This window comes from Ptiloglossa arizonensis, chromosome 2 (genome assembly GCF_051014685.1).
Source record: "Ptiloglossa arizonensis isolate GNS036 chromosome 2, iyPtiAriz1_principal, whole genome shotgun sequence".
Classification (NCBI taxonomy): Eukaryota; Metazoa; Arthropoda; class Insecta; order Hymenoptera; family Colletidae; genus Ptiloglossa; species Ptiloglossa arizonensis.
This window is the reverse complement of record NC_135049.1, coordinates 5,929,438-5,947,924: the sequence shown is the minus strand read 5'-3', so window position 1 is coordinate 5,947,924 and position 18,487 is coordinate 5,929,438. Positions and strand designations below refer to the sequence as shown.

The 18,487-nt window shown below is 34.7% G+C and overlaps 2 protein-coding genes across 4 annotated transcripts in view; one reads left to right on the top strand and one right to left on the bottom strand.

Annotated features, from left to right (window-relative positions):
• The window catches only part of Dnc (phosphodiesterase dunce), a 621,682-nt gene that overhangs the window by 391,500 nt on the left and 211,695 nt on the right, over positions 1 to 18,487 (bottom strand). The gene's annotated exons all lie outside the window — the stretch shown is intronic.
• On the top strand, positions 10,678 to 13,077 carry LOC143143555 (uncharacterized). Its single transcript, XM_076304926.1, has 5 exons — positions 10,678 to 10,834; positions 11,000 to 11,129; positions 11,405 to 11,483; positions 11,836 to 12,064; positions 12,104 to 13,077. Exons 1-5 carry the CDS (start codon positions 10,678 to 10,680, stop codon positions 13,075 to 13,077), a joined length of 1,569 nt encoding a protein of 522 aa, XP_076161041.1.

Here is an 18,487-nt window from a genome sequence, read left to right as displayed (position 1 = left end):
CAAACTATTTATAAAAGATACTACATAGACAGTAGTTTAAAACAATTATTGGTCTAATATTTTTGTATTTACAGTTTGTTAAACATACTTTTAAATGATAGTTACACCGTTTAAAAATTAAAAAAATAGATTAGAAAGAAACATTTAAAATAATCGATGAATAGTTGTTTATTTATTTAAAATTATTTATTGGAATTACAATTATCTTGTTCAAAAGGGATCGCTAAAAGAATCATTTTAATATTTTAATACTTTTTTAATTACTAACTATTTTAATGACGTATACCATGAGGTCTTAATTTAGTCAATATTAATTTTTTATTCATGAACGAACAATTATGGAGATTATTCTATTATTTTAGAGACACATTTACTTAAATAAGTGTAGAGACAAATTACATTTTACTGCATTAGCTTAGTTTTCCTTATTTACATTAAACAGATGACGCGATATGTACTATTTATTTATTTTTGAATGAGCTCTATGACTAAACAATTTCCAAAAGTTACATTCTAGTATTCTCTTGCATAGACAGTATACCTTATGAATATGTATGTACTTATAAAAAGTGGAAATATAAATCTTCGAGAAACTTTTACGAATTTACGAGCGATAGCGTCTTCAAAGTTCCTAGAATGAACTTTTATTTAAAATAGAATTCAAATTTAATTTCAAAGGTGAAGTTTTAATCGATATTCTCTTTAACGAAATAGTAATTAATGATACAAAATTTCAATTGCGCTCGAATAAAATTTCGTACTTTTTTGAGTGTTTTGAAATAATTAACGAAAATATAAAATGTTACGTTCGATTTTTTATTACACCTGTGTGTAACGTGATATAATTATAAAATAGTAGAGCATACACAAAATTGATTGTATTTAGTTAGACATTAAAATGTTTCTTCTTTTTAAAGTAATTTGGATTATTGGGCAACAATAATCAATAAAATTCATTAACTTCGAACACAGTCCTAATAAAATTGTTCTATTTAATATATTTTACGTCCTAATACTTTAACATTTAGATAAAACATAAGAAGACTTACATGAAATTACGAAGAGAAAACAGTATAACCGTTAATGTTGTACAAACAAACTGGTGGAACGTAACATTTTAATGGATACAAAAATTCAAAGAAAAGGATATAAACATCACGTCAAATATGTGGAAGCTTCGTAAAACAGTAATACGAATATTATACAGATGTTGAGTGAAAACATCGTACAAACTTCGAATTGAAATTATACAAACATTAAACAGAAACTGTGTAATAATATCAAATAGAAACATTGTGCAATCATTGGACGAAAATTAACATCAGGTGTGAGTATCGTATAAAGCTTGCACAAACATGTAAATATCAAACACAAAAGATAATCATCCGCATATGATAGAGACGTCAAATGGAAACTTCGTATAAACAACAGACAAATATCAAATAGAAACATCACCCAAACAACAGATGGAAATTTCATACTAACATCACCGAGCCTCGTATAGATGTGAATATCGTACGAACTGTTCCCACCCTCGTAAAAAGACAAACAAGCCGGACGACTAGTTCATTCGTATTGGGAAAAATCCTTGTATTGTTCTAGTTCCGAGATTTGTGAGGTACCAATCGATGGCAAACGGTATTTTCAAGTATCGTTCCATTTATTGACTCCCAAAACAATACTATCGTAAAATGCTACCCTGATGAGTGAGTACCGATAACCAATTCTTGGAATTGGCTCTTCTTTAATTAACCTGATGTTTATCCTGAAGGAAAACATCGATCTACCTACTTCGAAAAATTGAAGCACCCATCACGTTCGAACTCCAAATATTAGTTATCAAACTTGTGTCACAATCATCGTGTAATATTCGACAGAGATCAAAGACACGTTCTATTAGATCATCCGAGAAGTTCGTGTCGCGTAACGTAAACATCCTTCGTGATGTCCTCAAATAGTGATAGGATGTATATTGAACCGCCTCGAGCCATATTGGCCGAGGACTGTCTAGAGACAATCTCTGAGTGTGCATCTGTGAGTTTAAAAATGTTTAAAGTAACAAGGAATACTACCGAAACATTAGTTGCTACGATATTCTTACTCCATTGTTTATGAATTGTTGACGGTCAAATGCCTCATCAATTTTGCGTTGAAAATTGACTCAGGCCCGGAACAATGAAATTTGTTAAAATTGGACGAATAGTAATGATACAATGAGTAGAAAAAATATAGCAGTTAAGCGATATAAATGTACCCTGATATCCTCTCTCGAGGAAAAATGTATACATTGCACAAACGTCACATTACAATTCTCAAAATTAGTAAAAAACATAGGACGAGACTTGTAAACGATATCCAAAAACGACTTTAACTCGAAAATTATTTACAGTGAACGTATTTCTATTTTTACCGGACTTTATACGTATCTTTGAAAGTAGAAAAGAGGAATTAATTTACGAATATAATTAATTGTTTATTTTAATAATTGTCACCGAATATCTCAGGTAAATGCGTCGTCAATAATTGAGTAACTTTAAAAAGAAATTTAAACCGGGGTCAAATGATACCTTTGGTGGTTTCGGTGTACAAATGTGTCTCGAATTGAAAACTAGAAAATGTAGCACGTAGAAAAGTCAAAGAATCGGAAGTATGGTGTACTTCCTCATCCTCAGATTGAACACCTGATTTCCTCCGGGAGTCTGGCTGAGTTTACGCTGTTGGCCAATATCGGCGTTTCGATTGATTTATGAACGTGTTTTCGAGTCGTCGTCGTTTGTTTTTTCAGTGAGAAGTTCGGACGTGAGTTGTATTAATGAAGGTCTGCACCCATCTTCGTCGCGTAATCTAACCGTTCGTGTGGATGGAAACCTATTTTTTGCAATGTGGTTCGCAACGACTCCATTATTTGTCAATACTTTGTTGACATATTAAACGATGTTGTATAATCTGTCTCGCAAGATCGTGACCGAAAAACTTTAACAACTACTTGTTCTAACGACATGAAACTTATTTTGCACGTTTCTTTGACTTAGTTTTATCACTCTATTGTATCAACTATTGATCTAATCACCATTGTCGTCCAAAATTGCCTCACAATGTAAGTGCATGCTGTCAATGAATTTAATTGCATATGCCTAAGGTACAGATTCCAATAATATTCGTATTTGTCGTAATAATTATTTAATATTCCACAGATATTTTCCTCCAAGCTTTATCATCGTATAACCATAAACATTTTCTATCGCGTCTGGAGGTTATGTTTACCAATCCAATAGTTTGAACGTCTTTTTGAGATGTTGTTTATAAAGTTGATTTCTGTAGTTAGGGTAATTATTCTCCTGTAATATCCAATTTTTGTTTTCTCTTCCAAATCACTTGTCTGTACATTTCAAAGGAATTCTCTTATTTTTCTGCGTTTAAATTACCCATAAATAATCATAAAGTTCCAAGTCCTCATTTTGAAAAGTAATCCCAAATATGCGTCTTTATCGAGTGTTTAACTATCCCCTGGAGAAACTATTGATTGATAATGATCAGTCGTGGAGAACTGAAGATTATGCCGAAAAAGAAGACTCATCCGGAAAAAACGTTATCCAATCACGTTCGATATTTAAACATACCCAAACGATCCCCTTTCTCAATGTGCTTTTGCAACAATAGTAGTTTCTTGATAATAATACAGAAGTTAATGTTCCTTTCAATCAATCGTCTCTGAATAGTTTCACAGGGTACATCAAAGCCCTTTTCTTTTAATTTGAAGAAAATGTCGATGATCAAAACTTATCTTCTCTATTCGTCGTTTCTCGTTTCGTATCACTTGTTAATAAAAGTCTTCGATTTCTTCACAATAGATTGCTCGATAAGTTTCGTCGTTCGATAAGAAATGGAGCTATTAGGTTCGTCCTTTTATTTTCCTAAAGATGATACTACTGTTCGATGAACACGTGTGAATGTTCGTGTAGATCTGTCGACTCGTTCGTATATTTACAGTCGTTTAAAATTGAAGTGTCGTACTATTTTGGAAAAAACGACAAAATTTATTGAACAATCTAGTATATTTCGCAACGTATTTTCGCGACATTTTCATCCCTTTTGAACGTGTACACTAAAACACAGCTTGAAAACACTTGATATAGACGACACTCGTGATTAAATATGTTCGGTGTAACGACTTTGACGCAAAGATGTTAAGAACCACCTTAGCGTAGACCCATCACTTTGAGAATGATCGTTGCAGCCTAACACAAGGGACATCGCTCTCTAAAAAGTATAGAAAGAAACGCAGCTGGAACTCAAGAGAAAATATTCGATAACACGTAGACGTATCACAGGAGTGCGATCGTCAGACCTTCACAATTTAATACTTTCATCGGTATTCCGGGGAACAGTTTGATGTCGATACCGATCACTTTCCACGAACGTGTTTGCCCATTCTCTCGTTACGTTCTGACCTAGTAATTTAACATTGTTGCGAGTCGAGATTAGCCAAATTATCGTACATCTAACATCGTCTGTTCCTTTTATCATTTATTTTTTCGACAACGTACACTTCCTGCTTGTTCCGTATCGTAGAATCATGGCCGCTTTACCATTGTAAATCTAGATAGATTTTCTGTTTCCGGACTTTCTCTGTCGTCAACTTTTTAATAACCTTTCACGAATGACGGAGACAGAATGCTTCGAACATTTTACGTTAGACAATATTCTAAAATTTAATTTACACTTTCTAAAGGTACGTTACTTGTTACTTTCCTGAACATTTTCGAAACTCGAGGCTCTAATTACTTTCAACGATGTATTATTGCATAATTGGCTGTGTCGTTAAAGGAAAAGAAGTCCTCCGACTATTCATTCGTTTACAATCGAGAACTTTTAATTAACAGAAGGAATGCAAACCCGGAGCGCGAAGTTTTACTAGCTTCTTTTAATAAAAATTAAGTATACGATCTATCTTGTATAGTTTACTTGGAACTTTTCATTAAAGGATCCAGATTTCGCTTTCGATCTTAAGCAACTCTCAGTTACAGTTAGATTTTTATCAGCTTGAAAATAATTTGTATGGAACTAATTTGCTAATGTTAAAACTCGTATCGTTTAAAATCAGATGTTCGATTATGCGAGATCTACACTCCAAATTACATACGGAGGAAAGAAGATGAGAATTTATAGACGAAATCAAAATTTATAATAAAAAGGACGATATCAAACGCAAAATCATCAATGAAGGATTAGGATCAAAAGCCTATCATAGAAAACTTTGTCTACTTCGATCGTAAATTTTCTTTTAACTTCAATTATTTCAATACTTATCAATTGTTCCAAATTTTCTCCTTCTACAAGTGAAAAGTACTGTTAGAAAAAACAGTTAAAAGTAATAACCATCTTTTGTTTCTAAGTATAATAAGTTGAAGACTCACGTGATTAACATTATAATCATACACTTTGCAAAAGTCATCTAGACTTTCATAATTTTGAGAAATTCACGAATATTATTAATTCAAACTTACAAAAGCACTTACAACAAGCACTTACACTTGCATTCGAATTTACAAAAGCACGATAACAATGATAAACCATCTACAGAATTCGTCTCAAAATTCATCTCAAAATTCATTTCAAAATTCATTTCAAAATTCATTACAAAATACGTCTCACAAATGCGCAAACTCGATCTCTCGATGATGTCCAAAGTGAACCATTGTTAAAAATACTTTGTCACCCGTTAAAATAACGTAACGAGTTGCATTGGCTTTTCTCCGATAAGTTAACGAAGACTTAACTGCATTTCACGGTCGAACAATCAGTTCCAGGATGCGATAATAGGCTCAACGTTTCCATCATCGGGAAGCGTTCACGTCGCATTAAATTGATCGACGTGTTCGAAATGACATTTTCACGGGCTAACAAAACAGGTTCCAATAACGAATGCATTCGCTGGAAAATGAACACTGACCAACGGTATGCCGAATGAACGCTACGTATATGAAATTACCTCGGTTTGATAGTCACTTTAATTGCCAATCGCGACGCATTCATGAATTTCAGTTCTGTCAGGCAGAAGGCGAGTCCACTGTAAACGAGCATTTAATGCAACCATTTTCGATGGGTTGGTATAGATCGTATTCTGTAATCTTCAATTCTTAAAGATCGTAGCTCTGGCACCTACTTCGACTCTTGATCGATTAATCTTATCGAACGATTGAAATTGGTCAATCGAAAGTGGTCTTTAATGCTTGAAGAAAATAGAATCAACACCTAAGAAATCCTGAGCAATGACTTACAGTGAAAGATTAACTTATGGAGAATCTATATTCTTGAAGATTTCAAGGTTAATATCTAGTTTATCCTGATCGATTGTCCAACACGAAATAGTTTAAATTAAATTTTCAACTGTCTATATACTTTAAATATGCAAAGTCAGTGCTCAGATAATCCTGATTACTGGATTGGATAGAATAGTCGAACTTAATTTGTTAGAAGTCTTCGTGCTGGTAGATTGTAAGTCAATATTTAGTTCAACTTAATATAATTTGTCAAGGGTTTTAAAACTACTTGTTTGGAAAATTTTTGCAAAGTGAAAATTCTATTCGATGATTAATTCTAACTGTTACGTTTTCAATATTGCGAAGAAAGAAGTTGTCAGGAGTCTTTCTTGCAAAATCGATACTTGGTTTATGGCCATTAATAGAACATATTGAATAATGCAAACGAATCTTTAACTTCTAAAAATAACTGCTGTAACATCGAATCAGTTTTAGGTTTCAAAACGACAATTATAATTGCCGCAAAGGTGCTGATCTCCCGATATCGTTTTCCAAAGTACATTGTACCTGTACTGGCAATGTCACGAGGAAACCATAATGTGTAATGTAATGCCACGTACGATGCAGTTTCAATCGCAGGATTATATGTCAACCAATTGCGAATTACTACCGTATGATGTAAGGATGAAGACCACTTTCTTTGAAATGTGGTTGTGTATTTCCTATCTAGTATCGCAATTTAATAGTTACACTTTTCAGTTTGTAAATTATAAATATATGTACACGTGAATCGTACAGTATGCATTAACACACGAAATACAACTCTGAATTGTCGATAAAATTAAAAGGATGTTTTAAGTTGCTGAATTCAATTTTTTAAACAAAAGCAGTTTACACATTGACCAAGTGTTCGAAATTTCTTCAAAACTGCCCAATACTATTTGAAATATATTTTTAAAAGGAATCAGACATATCGTTAAAATCCTAGATTCTTCGAGAATAATTAAACTTTTTAAAACCATTCGGTGGTACCGTTAAAGTAGACGTAAATAGAATTAATAGTTAACAAAATCCGCAGACTCTTTATTTCTTTCATCCCTGCTGAAGAATGACGATTCCAGGTAGCATGTTTAGATAATGACGCAGACGTAACACTTGCCTAGAATCTTCCTAAGTAGAGGTACAGCGATTTGAATAAAACGTACTTTCCTGGGAATATATGACGTGAATATAAAGTGGCCCCGTAATGTCCGTGAAATTCAGCGGGGGTAGGATTTACTTCTTCGCGTAGCCATTTCCTGGATGAAGAATAGCTCGGCTTACATCAACTGCAAATTTTTCCATCCGATCCCAAAGGAGACTTCAGTTATCTTCGAATGCCAAGCAATCACGAGATTTAGTTTTATTAACTGCATCCCTCACCGTCGCGATTATTGTCGTTAGAAATAAATGATCAAAATTCATATATTCGTTTTGGCTCGTCGTTTGGAAATTATTTGAATCATACGTCTCGAATAAGCACGGTGATGTGCTTGGTAAAAGACACAAGTTATTAAGTGTAAAATAATTCAGGATTAATTCATTATAAAACTAAACACTCTGAGATAGGGATTAAAAATTGTTGGTGAGTTGAATTTATTGTTTATTGCCAATTGAGCACGATTGAAGTACGATTGAGTACGAAAAGCATAAGTGGGATACTATCTACAAATAATTACGTACTATAATTTTAAAAGGATAGTTTATTTTAATTATATTCTACCAATTGTAATTTAAAGTTCATTTCTACAAATTTGAAGTTCGTTTCTAACAACGTGTTATTAAGTTTTAGGATACTTTAGCTACAATATATAAATCTCCAAAAATGGAGATTTTTATTAATTTAATTTGATTGCTATTGATAATAGCAATAATAAATATACGAATAGTATTTACAAATAGTTTTTTAGGAAGCTATTATGTTATACAATACAGTTTCGATTACATGTGTTTCTAGAATATCTCCAAACGTATTACACTATTGTTTCGTTAAAAGTCGTCCATTTGGGGGACAGGCACACCTTATAACGAAACAGTCTTCTATTTTCCAGTTCTTCTACTCTTTGACGCGACAAGTGAGACAGACTGCATATTTAAATATTCTTCCCCAATATTGTATAAATTTATTCAAATTTACCTGCGCTACAGTTTATAAATTGTAATGTTTTTATACAATATTTAATTCATAATCACACAAATTGACAAACAGAAGATTTAGTAATAAAAACGTTCGGTTGAGCTCGACAAATTTTGTGATAATTAAATGGTGATTTGTTCATAAATAGTATAAATTCCTGAAATCATCGACGCAGGAGAATTGATTCCTAACGCGGAAGCGCGCGCAGAAGCTTCTTTTTGCCGTACAAGCCGCCTTTCAAATTCGAGGCCATGATTTGTTACTTTGTACCAGACAGTTAATACCGAATCGTTTTTACTTTCGTCACTTCCGCGCCTTTCGAAGTCACCCGAGTTCGATATCTCACTTTGGCGAACTGCATCTCGATTGTCCTGTTATTTCGATAGGCATACCTTTCATAGTTCATTATCAATCATTATGTGCAGAGATACTGTGCCTTTTACCGGAACCAAAGACTTATACGTCAATTTTACGGTCGATAATTAACACAAGTAGGATGTAATCAATTGCGGAAGATGTTAAAGTTCATTGCACTGTTAATTGGATTATGTTCATTCCGTGTTACAGGTAGATATACTTAATTACAAAATCTTTGATCGAGAAAATTTTCATTTCAAATTCTACGTATTGAAGTTTTAATAATACTTTTCATCGAAGGGTGTACTTTTAGCAAATATTAAAAAATTCGTTTAATAAAAAATTCCATTATCTATATTCCATTAGGTGATCCACGTCCTCTAATAAAAAATTTATTATATTACAATTTTCTCCAATTATTTTCACTTTTTGCAACTCATTGTTTTATGAATATCTCATTACGTTCATTACGACACTATTAATTACTTTAATTAAATCTACTTAATAAAAAATCTATTATCGACAACTTTCGTTGTTACTCATATCTGGAAGGCATAGTAAATAATAACTTCGCCATAACTTCGCCCTTTTTTAATTATATTTCTCAGAAATAGGGAAATCTTACACAGATGCTTTTTATATTAAATAATTATTTTCTCGAAATTCACATTCCAACACATGTTTCAAGATGGATTTTTTCTACAGTTCTGCCACATTTTAACCCTCCGGTGTTTAATTTAAAAATTGTATTACAATTTTGTTTATCATACGTCATTAAATTTTCATATGACATGTTGTACGTAAAAAATGTGAGAATTAACACACGTATGAACTACAACCAGCGTGTGATGCAATATATTTGTAATATAAGGATATTGTTGCAAAACTGTGGGTTTAACATGTAATAGTAAATGCGTTTTTGCAAACAGCAAATTGAGTTTTTATATTAAGGAAAGTGAAAGACTATCGGCATTGCCTTCGTCCTTCGAGCACTAAATGAACGAACTGTGAAATAAATTAATAAAAACCGAATAGAACTTTAGGCTTAAAAAAAAGATGCTAGAAATATATAAAAAATAGTAATAAAGATCATTTTTAATTTTCGAGTAACTTTTATTTTAATAATTACATTGCATTTGAAACAAATTTGAAACAAATTTGAAATATATTGATTACTCAAATGAAACAGTCAAGGTTAAATCAAAATCATTTCCATGGATTTTGAGTTAATTCGGACCAAAGAAACAAGTAAATAGACAAAGAAAAATCCTAATAATTCGGTCTAGATACTCTACAAACCAGTAGAAGTCTAAGTCGAATATCCCCTAAAAATTTCACAATTTCAAAAAAAGTTACGATTTTATTTATTGTATATAGAAATAAGAAACGTTGAAAAATGTAAATTTAATCGACACGAAGCATTGTCCGGAATACATACCTACTATAAGATTATTATTGCAAAACTGAGTCGATGCAAAAATATATCATTGCGCACTGTAGGGTCGAACTTCTCGGTAATTGGACTACTATTGCCTGTTCACCTTTCCTCCCTCCAAGAATAGCTGACAGAATTGAAAAATCGTCATCGGGCTTCCTGATTGCGAGAGTCATCGAGAACAGACGCACACGAGATCGTACATGCGTCGCAAAAACGCAGCCACTACGCGTGCACGATACACGATACTGCATAGAAAGGCGAGGATCATGGAAAGATAGTATCAATCTGAATGGTTTTATTGAAACACCACCCCAAGTTAAACGCGATCCAATAGCGCACGCACGGAAGAGTGTATGTCCTGCAACGCGGAATCAGTCTGTTTTCAATCATTGCGGTTACATCACAAGAGGGGGGTCGGATGAAGTAGTCGCAGAAAAATTAGAATGAGAGTATCTAGCGAGGCGTGCACCTCCGTCGATTTAGTGAAAGTGATTGCTGTGTCCGACACGGACAACTTGTATAAAACCGGGGTGTGGACTGGAGGATGGCACACTCCAAGCTCACCTCCGAGAACAAGCAACAATGAGGACCTTCGCAATAGTAAGTAGAACGTCGGTAAGCTTTCCGGACTTTGAAAGGAGAGAATGTTCATGTTTGAGAGTTTCGTAAACTTTTATCGAGGAAAAAATTCATATTTCGAGGGTTTAACGAAGGAGAGAATTATTACAATATTGGTCGGAAGCTGTAACCATGTGATAAATTCAGGTATTGGGGTAAATAGAGTGATCGATCATAGTGGATGCAGAGTTTCATTAAATAGTGGGTATCATGAGGGATTTAGCACTTTCAAGACTAATGAGAGACTGATATCCATGAATCTGCAGTTTGTGATTTGGTGACTTTAAGAATAAATATATTTGTGGGACCTCTAAATAAGGGTTAATTCGAGTTTCAAGACGAGAAATGTTGTTGGTGCAGAGTAGTTAACAGAGTTAGGCCATTGCATTGTACAGTTTGTTTCATAGTTTGGAAACTTTATTGAATATTGGTAAAATTTTTAAATAGTTCATCAGAGCATTGAATTTTAGAGATTAATATTCTCGGAACATTTATTGTCAGAGTAGTTAAAAGATACTATACTATACTATACTATAAAGACAATATATACAGGTATATTGAACAATGTGTACTTTCTGATAAATGTTGGTGTCAAAACAAATCTTGCAAAGCTCGAAATACGGAAAAATTTGTTTTTAAAATTTGAAAATTCCATTCAATGAAAGCTTTAATACATCCAATTTTAAGAATATTCGAATGAATTTCATTAAAAAAACAGCTACAAATGCAGCCATCGTTAGTATAACTTTGGAGTTATTCAAATATTTTTTAACAACAATATTTACCTCGTAGAGAATATAATTTGTCACTTTACTGCATCATTTCAATACACGTAAAATTGGATCACTTCAAGACCATCCACAATAGTCTTCTAAAATGTCATGCATCGAGAAAACGTTTAGCTTAAACTCAGCCATAGTCACTGCTATCTTTTTCATGTAAAACTGATATGATTACTAAAAAATGATTATCCGTTCACGCAGATTTGCCTCCTGGCCATTGCGCTTTCCGCCGAAGCGGAACAAGCGAAAAAAGAGAAGACGAAAAGGGGTATCTTCGGCGGTTCAGGAGGATTGGGCGGATCATCTGGTGGACTTGATCTTAGTTCTAGTTCAAGTTATGGCAGCGGCTTAGAATCAAGCGGACTATCCGGAGGATTGTCCGGTGGACTGTCCGGAGGTTACTCTGGAGGTCTTTCTGGGGGACACGGAGGTGGAATTTCACTTGGAGGAGGTTCAAGTCTCGGAGGAGGACTCAGTGGTGGAATTGGCGGAGGTCTATCAGGAGGCCTCGGTGGAGGTCTCGGTGGAGGTCTTGGTGGAGGTCTTGGTGGAGGACTTTCCGGTGGCGGAGGTGGTGACACCCAAATTCGCACAATCACCCAGCAAGTCCCGATTGCTGTACCTCAACCGTATCCTGTCTCGAGACCGGTACCTGTTCCCTATTACGTAAAGCAAGCAGTCCCCATTATCAGGGAAGTGCCAGTCCGTGTACCTCACCCAGTACCAGTCACCGTTGAGAAACCAGTAATCATTCCTCAAACTGTGAGAGTACCAGTGCCGGTTCCTCATCCAGTGCAAGTCCCTGTTCCGCAGCCTGTGCCAGTTCCCCAACCTGTGCCTATTCTGGTCACCGTATCGTCCGGAGGATCTGCTGGATCTGGTTTGGGCGGTGGCTCTGGATCTGGATCTGGTTTAGGTGGTGGCTCAGGATTCAGTTCGGGTTTGAGTTCTGGACAAGGAGGATCTGGATACGGTTCTGGACTTAGCTCTGGATTTAGCTCTGGATTCAGCTCTGGACTTGGCTCTGGACTTAGCTCCGGACTTGGCTCTGGACTTAGCTCTGGACTTAGCTCTGGACTTGGCTCTGGACTTAGCTCTGGACTTAGCTCCGGACTGAGTTCTGGACTTAGCTTGAGTCTGGGATCTAGCTCTGGTTCAAGCTCAGGCCTGTCTTCTAGCTACGGTTCAGGATTAAGTTCCAGCGGAGGTTCTTCGGATCTCGGCTTGGGTTCTAGCTACGGTTCAGGATTGGGTTCCAACGGAGGTTCTTCGAGTATCAATTTGGGCACCATCAGCATTTCTGCCAGTTCAGGATCTGGCTCTGGTTCGAGCTCAGGTCTCGGATCTGGATCCAGCCTTGGTTCTGGATACTCTGGTTCTGGTTCCGGCTCTGGTTCTGGTTCCCTTGGCGGAGGTGGTGCATTGATAATAAAGAAGTGGTGATCCGATGAATCAGTAAAAGTCGAGGTATATTTTGTATAGATGGATATATCCATGTAAACATGTTTCTAACAGTGTGATACTCATTTTTTTGTACACTTTATACGATAAAATTATATTTTTTTACGATACTTTTACTTATTGTTCCTAAACGCTTTTAATTATCCCAATAATCCCTTTTTGTATAGTAGAGTATTTTAATTTATATATGAATAATTTTTTATATGAATACATTGAATCAACTTTAACGTGTCACGTATTGATTGACACGAACGTCGTTCTTTAAGAGACAGTGGATTGTACCCTAAACTTAAGCAACGATACACAAGAAGGTATAGCAATGAAGAGCATCTCCTTCGTAAACTAAAAAGAATATATAATAAGTACGAGATTAGAAAAATAAGAATTAATTGTTTTTATATCCTAAAACCTAACAACCCTGAAATACCATATTTGTGTATTAGAAGCAGAAAAATATCTGTGTACCTATATTGTACATAGGTGTGTAACAAAAAATTATTTAGAACAGTAAAAAGAGCAAGAAACTCGAGCGATTCTCGAATTTTGTTTTCAACTGTTCGTAAAATTGGCATGCAAGTTTCGGTTAAATTTCATTAAATACAGCGTATTTGTATTATAGTAACTCCTCTGTAAATAACTCTTCTTCTTCTTCTATAAAATATAACGAATCATCATTTACTTGAGCAGTCAGTAGCTCTGAATTTAAAAATTAGCTGACTACTGGTATTAAACTTTCGTAGATCAATGGTTTGATGAGAAATCAAACACGAACGTATTCGAATTATATTTAATTATACACGATAGAAAGTTCTTCTGAAATATTTATATATTTACAACTGCAAAACAGTCCAAATATCAAAAATAGTTTGGTCTTATTTTTGAGACAAAGGTATCTCTAAGACAAGATATCGCTTTAAAGTTCATCTTGTTAGACGGTTCACACGTGACTGGATTTCACAATAAGAGATAAGAAACGTTAATTCCAGGAACAACTTCGCTACTGTCCCTCCTTAAAAGGTCTTACACGAACGCGACAGTGAGCCTTTTATCGAGGAGTTATTGTATCATCGCGATTATACCGTAGAGCGTCGAATAGCTTTACAACCCATTACCTAGAATGATGTTCAACAAAATTTACAGTGGAAAATATTTTGTTGTAAATTGTGTAATAATCACCGAAAAGAGTTTCAACGAGATGTACACAAAAATTGAAGAAAAGTAGGCGATATTTACACACATATGCATATAATAGGAATAATAGTAGTTCCTCGAGGCAATGGCTGAACATGGAGATCATGTGGGCTGTTATTACACCCACAAATACCCTTTCGCGACGTATAAAGCTCCGAAGCTATTATGCAAAACAGGCAACCCCCTTAAATTTGAACTTATCCTATTTACAAACACAGGACGAGGATTGTATCTTCACTCAGTATCTTTCCTTCAGCAGAATCTGAACAATCGATCGAGTGAACTGTATACTTGAGTTAAAGAAAAAGAAAGTAATGCTACTTCTTCATCGATATTTAATCGATTTCGAATTGTAACAATTCCTTGCGTATCTCTCTTCGTAACACGATATTATATAGGATCGATCTAGCATGTAATGAAAAAATTGCCCAACTTCGAGTTTCTATAATCTTCCAAACAAATAAAATTCGATATTATAGATGGAAGAGTGAGCAGTGCTACTAGTATCAAAAATTAAAACTAACGTCATTAGAAAATATTCTGCATTCTATCTATTCTATTAGAAATTCTATTAGAAAAATATCAACGATGCAAAAACGAACGAAACTAGAAATATTTTACCAAGATTGTAGAGTACATGGATGGAGTACGGTCAAAAGTTACAGCTATTTAAGCAACGTATTAGATTGTCCACGATACTTCTATTTGCGGACCTTACTCTCGTATCTTCCATTTTAAGGCAGGAATAATTAAATAATACTTGGAAGTTTAATAGCTTTTCCTTTGTCTCATAATTTGGAATTATATAAAAGAAATAGAAGCAAAAGAAAGGACGAAAGGCGTTCCTTTGTTACCAGACACGAATCTCCCGAAATATGTGAAGATTACCTACACATACTTATATTTCATCATAATATGCGTTATAAAAGTGTTCCAAGTTAAAATATTACACTTGTTCTCGTACCATAAAAAACTATTTATTTTAAGTTTGTTCTTTTAAGCAAAATAACTTAGAACAATTCTTATTAATACCCCTTACCGAGACTACTAAACTAAGCAGATAAGAGGAATCTAATCTTATTTCTGCTAAAATAAGGGTGTAACGTACCTCTTGTATTTTTCTTCCCAAAAAGTGAACTTTCGATACGTTAGTAATTCAGAATAAACAGATAATTATCCAACTCAAAGATAAATTGCAAAGATAACCTTACTTTTCGGCACGGCACCGTGGTTATGCTCCTTAAAACCTCGTCCATATTATTGACTTTCCGTCGCATAGTAGTTGGGTCGAGGTTGATAGAGGTGATACAAAGCATTGTCCTATAGTCGAGGAGTGGTAGACCACGATCCCACATAGATCCATGTTTTTTACCACCTCGACCAAATTCTCGTGAAACGAAAACGATAATTAATTAAGTTTCGATGTATGCTCGAAACTTAATTATAGAAGTCACGAGAAAATAAAGAACGCGAATTTGAACTTGGAGTCTTCTACTTGCTGATCGAACTCTTTATCTATTACAACGTTGATCCTTATTGTTGTTTTTCCTTCTTCGGATAACTAGACAAGTGTGCCTAGTTATTGATCCCCGTACGAGCCCCCAAATAATTGTTGTACTCGTGCGGTGTATTGATGTATATTTAAGAATATTATAAGTTACAGTGTTATTAGTATTAGACGTGGTGTTGGTGATTAGATTCGCTTTTCACTAAAGGTAGATCGACCGCGTATAAAACTAAGCTTATCGTCTTGATGCCCTCAGCACGCATCTTTATCGTCTTTGTCGCTTATGTCTTTTACTGGTCTTTCGTCTTAGTGCGTCTTTCTAACTGTTTCGTATTATTACGTCTTTTTACTCGTACCGTCCGCGACATACTCTCCGGACATACTCTCCGCGTCATACTCTCTCATACTCTGACATACTGTCTCACACTCTCTACGTCATACCGTCTTATACTGTGACATACTGTGCCAAACGTTCCTCTCGCACTCTATATAGGTGCGCACATTCATTCTCTTTCATTCTAATCCTCAGTCTCTCTCACTTCAGATATTCGGTCACGTTCCGCCATCCTAATCGTTCCTCTTTTCCAAACACTCTTCACTTTCTCCGAACCACATGTATTCACTTTCGTCCTCGTGCATTCTCACGCTCGGTCGTCTCTCAAGACCCCCTGTAAAGGGATACTTGTGCCTGCCACGAAACCTACCGAACAGATCGGCGCCAAGTGTTTATCCTAACCCAGGTCTGTCCGCACGCGCTATCTCTTCTAGGCCTGCGCTCGAAGCAGGCCCAAGCGGACACGGAAAATCCGATACCACATTATTACCCTACTATCCTCTCTTATGTTTATTAGACATAACTAATAAGGAGAAGAATTTATTACGTTACATTATCGAGGGAGAGCTTAAAATGAATCTTGTTCCAAGTTTCTTTGTTCGACGAAACACCGAACTAAGAAAATAAGAGAAATATATAAATTTCGCATTTCAAGTAATCTTCTTTCGAAGATACGATTAGATGAGGGGCCCTGTGAATTCACGAAATAATCAAAATATAGAGATAGTAGATAATTGAGCGAAATATTTTATAACTAAAATGTTATTTAGCTGGGGAGTCACTTTAGCTAAGGATTTAAATAGAACGTGATTTCCTCGCCATTCTCGTAATTAAGAATTTTTATGTATATTTGCTGCTATACTCGCATTTTTAGTAATTATAACTAGGAAGAACCCAGGACTTGGACATTTTGAATGAAAGGAACGATACTATGGCAGAAGAAGGATGTGTGACAGCAGAAGGATATGTGACAGGCCCACCTGACCACAGAAGTCGCCAATTTTGGACTCTTTTCTGTGATGAAGTCATCCTAAGCTTTGCTCAACTCGTAGTACAGAGAGCAATAGAAAACTCGTTTCGGATCGTCAATCATCTTTTTCTTCAATCCGACACACTAACAATGAGAAGCACTCAACCTGGTTCACTTCCGATTTTAACCTACTTTTGTAGGATGGTAGGTTAGAGGTCCCTGTTGCTACGTGTAAAATATTACTTGTAAATACTCAATAATATTAGAAATACAAGCAATTTGTATTACATACCTTCTAATGTATACCATAAATATAAATTTCTGCTTGAATTTCGTTTACCCAATATATGCTCTCTTTTAAAATGATGTCTTTTATTATTGTCACAGAGGTTAATAAAGAACAGAAAAATATTGTACGTATTGTATGTATTATAACTTTGAAAGATTTTCTAAGGCATAAGAATGAACAGAAATATTAAAATGAAACGTAAGGATAAGTGCATAATTTTTATGTATTTCAATAATTTAATTTTTAATAACACGAATAACTTTCTTCCTATACTTCTTTGTATCCATTTTCTTTATATGATCCTAAGTTTCGAAGCAAAGAGAAAGATATCAAGCTTCAAAACGCCGTTTCATCATTCCTTCATTAGGAACTTCAAGTATTTTAGTTAGGTGCTAATATAATTGTAACTTGAAAACTCTAGCACAGTACGAATATCTTCCAAGTTCAATTTATTCTCATATTCTAGAATTATTCAAAGTTCCATTTATTCTGATATCAAACTTTGAGAATGGGTATAATTAATTGTTAAAATATTTTCAGAGATTGTTAGGCTAGACTGAACCATATATTGTATGGAATGACAAATTTCTTAACCATCTGATAATATATGTACAAGGTCCAGTTTTTTACGTTTCTTACCTTTAGCGGTAAATATTTGGATAAATAGTGAATGTCAATTATCGTCCTTACATCTAGAATGCGCTGCAAAATCATTGCCAAGTCGTTGAGTCGGTATTTCAGTTTGTGTGATACTAACGTATTACATAAGGTACTAGATCCTTAAGATGCTAGTTTTATGCTATTATCTACTTTACTATCAGTAAATGATATTCCAAATTTATAAAAATTATTCATCACTGGTAAGAAAGATACCTGCAAATGGACGCAGATAAAATGTTCCTATCATATAAAATGTGTAAGTTACATTTAGAATTATCTACCGTAGATAATTTTCTGATTTATTTACAACAGATAACGAAGAGCGCGTATACTACCAACAGTTGGTAATATTGCAAGCTACGGTTAATAATACAGTGTTCTACTTTCACTGCACACCGATGCTAGAATTGTATGGCTTCCTACTTAGCCGACAGTCGGTTT

Coding starts and splice junctions, on each gene's coding strand:
- LOC143143555 (XM_076304926.1), top strand. CDS start 10,678: ATGAGAGTATCTAGCGAGGCGTGCACCTCCGTCGATTTAGTGAAAGTG. Junction 10,835..10,999: donor CAATGAGGACCTTCGCAATA/GTAAGTAGAACG, acceptor TGATAAATTCAG/GTATTGGGGTAAATAGAGTG. Junction 11,130..11,404: donor AATCTGCAGTTTGTGATTTG/GTGACTTTAAGA, acceptor CAATATATACAG/GTATATTGAACAATGTGTAC.